At 44.4% G+C, this 10,000-nt stretch overlaps 2 protein-coding genes across 9 annotated transcripts in view; one reads left to right on the plus strand and one right to left on the minus strand.

Moving 5' to 3' along the window:
- The window catches only part of RLIG1 (RNA 5'-phosphate and 3'-OH ligase 1), a 58,176-nt gene extending 54,642 nt beyond the window's left edge, over positions 1–3,534 (plus strand). Inside the window, exon 9 of the mRNA XM_085873399.1 lies at positions 1–3,534. This exon is cut by the window's left edge and continues 1,323 nt beyond it. The gene's annotated coding sequence lies outside the window, so the exon portion shown is untranslated.
- The window catches only part of CEP290 (centrosomal protein 290), a 252,833-nt gene that overhangs the window by 15,478 nt on the left and 227,355 nt on the right, over positions 1–10,000 (minus strand). For 6 of the 8 annotated variants that reach the window (XM_085873374.1, XM_085873378.1, XM_085873379.1 and 3 more), the window contains 3 exons: positions 8,836–8,929; positions 8,614–8,728; positions 8,172–8,257 (listed from right to left, as the gene is read on the minus strand). In XM_085873374.1, coding sequence (XP_085729500.1) covers positions 8,172–8,257; positions 8,614–8,728; positions 8,836–8,929 — 295 coding nt within the window. Of the gene's footprint in view, positions 1–8,171; positions 8,259–8,613; positions 8,729–8,835; positions 8,930–10,000 lie in introns of all 8 variants that reach the window. The other 2 variants (XM_085873380.1, XM_085873377.1) reach the window with 1 other exon arrangement.

The raw sequence follows: 10,000 nt of genomic DNA on the forward strand, positions 1-10,000 counted from the left end.
GTAATATTGAACATACCTGCAACCTAATTTTCAACCAATGGGTAACGTCCTTTTAACCCATGAGTAGCGTGCTCTGAACTATGTTTAACGTGCTTGAAACCTATGAGTAACGTGCATTGAACCTATTTGTAACTTGCCTTGAACCAATGACCAGCGTGCTATGAACCTATGAGTAACGTGCGTTTAACCTATGTGTAGCATGCTTTGAACCTAAGTATAACGTGCTTCTAACCTTTGAGTAACATGCTATGAACCTATTTGTAGCGTATCTAAAACGCACATTGTCGTATGTCGACGAATTAGATTGACGTCTTCCAGAAGACCACAGCACTAACTGAACGTGTTTCTAACTTACATCTACCGTGTAATGGCGTATTGGCAGCGTTAAGGGGAATTGGTATATACAAATGGGCTTCACAAGAGGAACCCATCATTGTTCCAGACTCCATGTTGAGTAGATGTCAATGCCAGTAGTATCAGTAGTAGTAATACTATTAGTTGGTGTGCGTGACAGTAGTAGTAGTAGTAGTAGTAGTAGTAGCATTGGTAGTAGTAGTATGTCTTTGTCAGTAGTAGTATGTGAGCATGATGGGGACGGTGTGGGTGATGATGGATCCTCTTATTGTCCACGAATAGGAGACGACTTTGCACCATTGTTCGATCTTCTTTTCCTCTAATTTTTTTTCCTCATTCCCACGATGAAGTATTTCTTTGTTTTACTTTTTAAAAGTATTAAAAACGACTTTGACAAAGGCATAATGTACTAGTAATGAACACAGAACGCTTCGATAACTTATACCAACGATTATTACCTTCGCATTCTGCGAAAGGTTATGTTTTGGTCGGCGTGTATTTATTTATTTATTTGTAATCTTGTGATTCGTATAACTCAAAGTATTAAACCGAATTGCATGAAATTTGGTGGGATGATTGGTTATTAGCCAGGAAGCATTTGATTAGATTTTGGGATCGTTCGGGTCAAAGGTCAAGGTCAAGGTCACGAAAAGGTCAAAATCGTCTTTTTACGATAACACGGTCAATTTTTATTCAACTTCATGCAAGTAACGCCAAAATGTTCATAATTCAACGCCTCATCTTGTGATATGCAATATGACACAATGACGCCCATGCTATTGTTACCGGTTAGGGGTCAAAGGTCAGGGGGGTCACGACCTTGAAAAATATGTGGTTTTTGTCATAACGCGGTCAATTCTTGTCCGCTTTACATGAACCCAGCACCAAAATGTTCAGAATTTAATGCCCAATCTTGTGACACAATGACGTCATAACACATGTCACCGGTTGGGGTAAAATGTTGGGGGGGGGGGTCACGCCCTTGAAAAATATGCGGTTTTCGGCATAACTCAGTCAATTCTTATTCGATTTGCATGGAACCAGCATCAAACGAGATTACCTTCTCTTGTTGAAACGTTGTATTCACCGAGCTTGCGAGTGAAGACTCGCCAAAACGACATGAGTTGATTGTTGTTTAGTCCGTAGCCCCAGAAAGTTGGGGGGGGGGGGTCATGACATTATAGATATGTGGTTTGTGTCATAAGACCATTCATATGAAACCAGTTCCCCACACTCATACAAAGAACAAAAAAGTAGTGGCGGCGAAGGTATGTGCTCTATGAGTGCCCGTTCTAGTTTATTGTGTTTTAGTCGGCCACAACCTATGCCCAACGTTGGTCAAGCGTATGCATAGCGTAATAATTCCCAAGCATGTTATTCATAGGTTATAAATAAGTCACGGGTACCCTAAACATTACTTTGATGTGTTTCGATGTATGAGGAACTTTCAAGTAGCGTGTTGCGAAGTGTGAACAACGTTCATGTAGCGTGCTTACAAATCGTTACTCATAGGTTAGAAATAAGTTTCGGGTACGCGAATGTTACCTCTACGTGTTTCGAATTATGAGTAACGTACAATTAACGTGTGTCAACGATCGCATAACGTGCCTACAACTTATAGCCAGCGTAGGGGAACGTGTGAGCCAAACGCCGAGTACGTCGTAAAATTTCAAGCATGCAAAATTTTTTGGACAACCAAAAAGTACAACGTTTTAAACCAGCGTAATACGCTACCTCTGGTAGTGTTTTTCAGCGTGCAACTAAGTACCCATAACGTATTGGACGTGTGCCAGCGATTGACAAATTTTTCATAAATCGGCAAATGCTGGCGAAATCATCAAGGTGTGACAGCCCCTTTAAAGGAGCACATAAAATTATATTGTTGTGGTTGACCAAATTCGCAAACCACCATTCAGGTCCCTTAGGTGAGATATCTCCGTAAGTATATGTGTAGTTAGGCCCAAACCCGTTGTCTAGAGGGAATAAATGTCATTCATGCGTGCTGCGACTCTTCAGGATAGCCGTTTTTCTTTTACTATCTTTATTTTGGACCAACCGCCATTATTACCACCACCAACCACGTCTCAACAGCCATCACAACAACAACCACCAACCACAACGCCGCTTCACCACAACCGCCACGACCTTTACCGTCACAACTCGCCACCATCGCATCACCGTCATCTCGCGCCACTCGTGGGCACCGATGCTGGACTCGTGCAGGGCGCGCACCGAACAGCGTGTACAAAACATCACGGACTTTCCGCAGAAAAACGGATCAAAAACGACTCACGCCCACTTTTGTTCCGTCCAATCGGTGAGCGAGGGGTGATTTGGCCCCGCCTCCAGGGCGTTGGAGGGCGGTCGCTATATGCAAATTCATGGATCAAAAAGCATTCACGCCCACTTTTTCTCGGGCCAATGGGGAGCGAGGTGAAAGGTCGGAGGCAGAGGGTCAAAGATGAGAGAGCGAAGCCACGGGGCTTATAAAAACGACTGCGTTCGTCAGTCGAGAGCGAGTCCAGTGGAAGTTGAGAGGAGTTCAGTTCGCAGGAGGAAGAGTTGAGTTGGAAGCGGAGGAAGAGTTCAGTGCAGTTGGGAGTTCGCGGAGTCGGAGTGAAGAGGACGGAGCTGTGGAGAGGCGGCGAAGGCGGACGAGGGGGTGCTCGCGTCGGATTCGGGGAACTGCGGAGAGAAAGGCCGGCGGCGCAACCGAGGGTGGTGGAGACGCTCGTCGCGGGACCCAAGAGTTTGTGAAATCCTCCTTTCCCCGAGCATCAGCAACCCCCTCCTGTTTCCCCCCGCGCTGAGATAGTGCGACAGAAGGGGGCCCCCTTCCCACCCCCTACCAGACACCGTCCGCGAGGCCCGCGGAGTTGAGGCACCACCGCCGCTCCGCGTCTCATCACCAGACGGGTAGGCCCGACACGGTCTCGGCCCCAGGCCCGCCTACCCCCTCATCCTGGAGGGTGGTTCTCTTTTCTTTTGCTTTGGGAATATGTGTTGTCGGCGCCGTCTGTGAAGTAAAATTGTATAAGTGTTGCCGTGTGCTCGCGTAGTCGGTATTAGATCTGCATTGTCGCATTTGCTTTTTGTCTTCTTTTCTATGTGCTTTTGGTGGAATTGTATATGTGTGCTTTCCGTTCATCGCGAAATAAATGTGCTTATTATTGAACTGTTTTCCCGCTTCGCTTCGTCATTTCTTTCATTGAATCCTCATCTTGCTTCACGTAAAGGGTTGGTAGTGGGCTGAATACGCCCGATAATTAATCGAACCGTCGAGGTCGACGAATAACACCGCTCGGTTATCCCGATAGTACGGAACGGGTCGCTTAAGTGGCCCGTGTCCGAAGTCGACCTGCGGCGAGGTGCGATCGCCCGGTCTACCCTCCGTGTGGGTACTTCGGTAGGTCGAATTTGGCGAGCAACCCTATCCCACGCGGGGGCCGATTGGCACGATCGCGGTGAGACCGAAAGGTCCACCCGTGACTGGTTCCCGGCGTTAGTCCGAGAGGGTCACGACTGGATTGTCCGTCCGGTGGGCGACGTGCCGCGATTCAAGTTACGTGGCCGTCCGCACGCCAGCGGGCGCGAATCCACGACAATATATTTTTCTTCTTCTTTCGGCTGGTCCCTTTAGGGGTCGCCACAGCAGATCAACCGTCTCCATTTCGCTCTATCCTCCACATATTCCATTGACACTCCAACCACCCGCATGTCTGCCCTCACCGCATCCATGAACCTCTTCTTTGGCCTTCCTCTTCCCCTCCTGCCTGGTGGCTCCATCTTCAGCATCCTTCTCCCGATATACTCCGCTTCCCTCCTGTGCACATGTCCAAACCATCTCAATCTCACCTCTCTTACTTTGTCTCCAAACTGTCCAACCTGCGCAGTCCCTCTAATGTACTCATTCCTTATCCTGTCCATCCTCGTCACTCCCAACGAGAATCGCAGCATCTTTAACTCTGCCACCTCGAGCTCCGCTTCCTGTCTTTTTGTTAGCGCCACCGCCTCCAAACCATACAACATAGCTCGTCTCACTACCGTCTTATATACTTTCCCCTTAACTCTTGCAGCTACCATTCTGTCACAAATCACTCCTGCAACTCTTCTCCACCCACTCCATCCTGCCTGCACTCTCTTTTTCACTTCTCTCCCACACTCTCCATTACTTTGGACAGTTGATCCCAAGTATTTAAACCCATCCACCTTCCCAACCTCAACTCTTTGCAACCGCACCATACCACCACCCTCCCTCTCATTTACGCACATGTACTCCTTCTACTCCGACTGACTATCATTCCCCTTCTCTCCAGTGCGTACCTCCACCTCTCAAAGCTCGCCTCAGCCTGCTCCCTACTCTCCCTACAGATCATGATGTCATCCGCGAACATCATAGTCCATGGAGACTCCAGTCTGATTTCGTCCGTCAACCTGTCCATCACCATTGCGAACAGGAAAGGGCTCAGAGTCGATCCTTGGTGCAATCCCACTTTTACCTTAAACCGGTCCGTCATTCCTACCGCACACCTCACCGCTGTCACACTGTCCTCATACATATCCTGCACAATCCTCACATACTTCTCCACCACTCCCGACTTCCTCATACAATGCCACAACTCCTCTCTTGGCACCCTATCATAAGCTTTCTCCAAATCCACAAACACACAATCTAACTCCTTCTGGCCTTCCCTAAACTTCTCCATCAACATTCTCAAAGCAAACATCGCATCAGTGGTGCTCTTTCCTGGCATAAACCCATATTGCTGCTCACAAATCGTCACCTCTCTTCTCAACCTAGCTTCCACTACTCTTTCCCACAACTTCATGGTGTGGCTTAACAACTTTATCACTCTGTAATTTCCACAGCTCTGCACATCACCCTTGTTCTTGAAAATCGGAACCAGTACACTTAATCTCCACTCTGACATCCTCTCACTTTCCAAGATTTTATTAAACAATCTGGTGAACAACCCCACTGCCATCTCTCTTTAGCACTTCCATGCCTCCACTGGTATGTCATCTGGGCCAACTGCCTTTGACTTCATAGCTGTCCTCACTTCATCCTTACTGATCCACCCCACTTCCTGATTCACTATCTCCACCTCTTCCAACCTTCTCTCTCTCTCTCATTTTCTTCATTCATCAGCTCCTCAAAGTACTCCATCCACCTTCTCAACACACTCTCCTCGCTCGTCAGCACATTCCCATTTACGTCCTTTATCACCCAAACCTGCAGCACATCCGTCCCAGCTCAGTCCCTCTGTCTTGCCAATCGGTATAAATCCTTTTCCCCTTCTTTTGTATCCAACTTCTCATACAACTCGTCATATGCCTTTTTCTTAGCCTTTGCCACCTCTCTCTTCGCCTTTCGCCGCCACTCCTTGAACTCCTGCCTACTTTCTTCATCTCTCTGACTATCCCACTTCTTTTTCGCCAACCCCTTCTTCCTTATACTTTCCTGTACTTCCTCGTTTCACCATCAAGTATGTTTATCTTCCTTCCTTCCTCCCTCTGTCCAGATGTCACACCAAGTACCTTACGAGCTATCTCCCTCACCACTTCTGCTGAAGTTGCCCAATCATCCCACCCATCTTTACCACCATCCAACACCTGTCTCGCTTCCTCCCGAAATTCCACGCAACAGTCTTCCTCCTTCAGCTTCCACCATCTGGTCCTTGGTTCAGCCCTCACTCTCTTCCTCAACCTCACCTCCAAAATCATCCTCCAGACCACCAATCGATGCTGTCGAGCTACACTCTCCCCTGCCACCACGTTGCAGTCTCTAATCTCTTTCAGGTTGCATCTCCTGCTTAAGATGTAATCCATCTGTGTGCACTTTCCTCCACTCTTGTATGTCACCCTGTGTTCCTCCTTCTTCTTGAAATACGTATTTACCACTGCTATTTCCATTCTTTTTGCAAACTCTACCACCATTTGCCCTTCCACATTTCTCTTGTTGAGACTGTACCTACCCACACCTCCTCATCCTCTTTATTCCCTTCCCCAACATGCCCATTGAAATCTGCTCCAATCACCACTCTTTCATCCTTGGATACACTCTCCACCACTTCATCTAACTCACTCCAGAAATCTTCTTTATATTCCATCTCACACCCCATATGCGGTGCATATGCACTGATGACATTCATCATCACCCCTTCAATTTCCAACTTCACACTCATCACTCGGTCAGACAATCTCCTCACCTCCAATACCCTCTTGACATAATCTTCCTTCAGGATTACCCTGACACCATTTCTCCTCCCATCCACACCATGGTAGAACGGTTTGAAACCACCTCCAATGCTCCTAGCCTTACTCCCCATCCACTTGGTCTCTTGTACACACAGTATGTCCACCTTTCTTCTCTCCATCATATCAGCCAACTCTCGCCCTTTGCCAGTCATCGTCCCAACATTCAGAGTTCCAACTCTCACCTCCATACTTCTGCCCTTCCCCCTCTCCCACTGCCTCCGGACTCGCCTTCCCCGTCTCCTTCTCCTTCTTCGCCCAGCAGTAGCACAACTTCCACTTGTACCCTGCTGACCACCGGTACCGGTGGCGGTCGTTGGTAACCCGGGCCTCGACCGATCCGGTAAGGAAATTCGTTTTGTTGTCCGCATAATGATTTGGCGTAGGTTTTTATGCCGGATGCCCTTCCTGACACAACCCTGGTCGCCTCTTACGACACACAGGGATATGGTACACCTATTCTAACCGGGGCATACACCAGGCTCAGTTCACTGGTACTCATTTCGCCGACCTCGGAAGGATGACAGGCTGAGTTAACCCCCTGGTGTTATATGACTTGGTATATATATGTATGTATATATATATATATATATATATATATATATGTATATATATGTATATATATGTATATATATGTATATATATGTATATATATGTATATATATGTATATATGTATATATATATATATATGTATATATATGTATATATATGTATATATATATATATATGTATATATATGTATATATATATATATATATATATATATATATATGTATATATATATATATATATATATATATATATGTATATGTATATGTATGTATATATATGTATATATATATATATATATATATATATATATATATATATATATATATATATATATATATATATATATATATATATATATATATATATATATATATATATATATATATATATATATATATATATATATATATATATATATATATATATATATATATATATATATATATATATATATATATATATATATATATATATATGTATATATATATGTATATGTATATATATATGTATATGTATGTATATATATGTATATATATATATATATATATATATATATATATTCAGTGGCCCAACGGGGCTTGAACTCAGGACCTTTTGGGTCCCAAGCCGCTGCCCTAACCACTGCGCCAACACCAGGCTTATTATATATAGTATGTAATTATTTTTGAAGCAATAGAAAAATATATAATAGTACATGGAAGGCGCACACAAACAACAGCCACAATAACAGTAACACGTTATAAAATATCATTTTTTTCTTCCTCGTGTTTTACTTCATTTTATAACCTCGTTGAGAATCACAGATGGACATGGAATATGTTTGTGAAGTGTAATATGCTCTTTTTTGATTGAACCAGTCAGTGAAACGACGTGTACGCACTGACCGTTAAGAAAAGAACCACCGCAATTTCATGTTCGTCCACACAAGGCAACAAACCCTCCCCTCCCCACCACCGTTAACAGTTGTAGTTTCTCTGTGCCTGATGAGCATTTGTGGAGGAGATCTTACAGCCTTCAGAGTGGTGAGCTTCTCTTGTAGGTCTGTCTTTTCCTTCATCAGCAGCTGACACATCTCCTTCAAGTCCTTGTTCTCATCCTGTAGACACCAAACAGTAGAAATAACCAAATGTACATAATTTTCCTTTTTGCTGCTTCCTGCTCTTGCAGCTTTATACGAATGTCAATAAATGTGTTCATCTCCTGTCTTCTTGAAACAAATTTATTTGGCAACCTGCATAAAGCCTTCGACATCTTTAGAACACGGAAACTCTATTTGCCCCGTCTGCTGCTTCAAAAGGATTGTCCACTTAAATTATGATATAATCACAAATCCAGGCTTTTTATTGGAGTAAAAGACTGGGCACCGTCAGTTCACTTAGTCTAATAACTAGCAAAACGAGCACCAGAACCGGCTGTTACTCGACATTGGTCGTGAGTATGTGCGAGAAGTCCCTTTAGTTGTGGAAGCTCCATCCTTGTTTGTTCAATCTCAAACTGGAGTGTGACAGTCTCTGCAGACAACTTCAGAACCTGTTTGCGTAGTTCGTCTGTCCTGGGATCGATTCTCTGAATTACGTGCATCAGACAGACAAGAGGGAAAGCATGACTCTTGAAACCTGTGATGGGTTTAAATTATTTCATCGACAGCAAAAGGAGTGAACAGACGGACTTACCGATGGAAGATTTTCTGATCTCAGTTGCTTCCGTTGCTGTTGTTCTTCAGACTTGATCACGGCTTTCTGCTCGTCTTGGGCCCCTGGTTGTTTACTGCACAACCACCACAACATTTGGTGAGAAACTATATCATGCTGGGAGAAAATAACACAATTGACATTTTCATCGTGACGTCATTCCACATCCGGTATGTTAGCTGTCCGCCATCACGGAGGTGAAGGGCCAGAGGCAAGACTTAATTCGTCATGTGTAAAAAAAAATAGTTTCAAACAGTTTTAGAAGTCATCACCATGCATCCTCACTATAATTCACAGAGCGATGTTTGTTTGTTTGTTTGTTTGTTTGGGTGTTCGTTTGTTTTTCACGCTATTCTTCCTACAGTTCGGGCTGATCACATCCAGACTTGCTACATAGGATTAGCATGACCCCAATTGGTGTATAGGGATGTGTTTTTTTCTCTAATTGCCGGTGGTCTTGGAGAGGGGGAGGGGGGAATATTCTCCATGTAAATGTGTATCGTGTAGCGTCGCCTCCAGGTGGTGGAGGGTAGTACAAGTCTCCACCATTGACAGTACAGTATTTCTGTCCCCATGTTTTCCAGTGCAGTGAGGTCTTTTGAATTATAAGCACAAGGTATGATTTTGCTTCATGCACGTAACCCGGGTTTTTTTTTTATATAAAATTCAGGAGTAATTGAGGCAGCTGTCAGTTGCCCACACACTGCCCAAATAAAGGTATCTGTCAGAAAAAACATAAGATAGCCTGTCGGGCAGGTACTTTGCTGGTTTAACAAAATACACCAACGATCATTTTTGTTAGTTTTGAATTCCCTCCAAAATTACGGTCAATCAGCGAACGGACTGGATGTAGTGAAATCACAGAAAACTATCAATTAAGCACAGAGCACCCGCATCCTCCCACAGTAGATTATTGAGTTGGGACAGCTGCAGACACTTGATAATTATCAAGATTAATAATATTAATTAATTATAATTAATCGGCAACCAATGCCCAAACGAGAATGGCACATGGTCGGAGCGGAGTATACCTCCACCAGACTGAACAGTTTAAGTTTTGTGTCGCATTGATCGGCCAGATCTGGATCCAGGCCTGAACCAAAATCGAATTGGCTTGTTGTCACCTACCCAACTCATCCACCAAGTT

Source organism: Eptatretus burgeri, chromosome 3, assembly GCF_056783735.1.
Source record: "Eptatretus burgeri isolate ZD-2024b chromosome 3, Ebu_testis_v1, whole genome shotgun sequence".
NCBI lineage: Eukaryota > Metazoa > Chordata > Myxini > Myxiniformes > Myxinidae > Eptatretus > Eptatretus burgeri.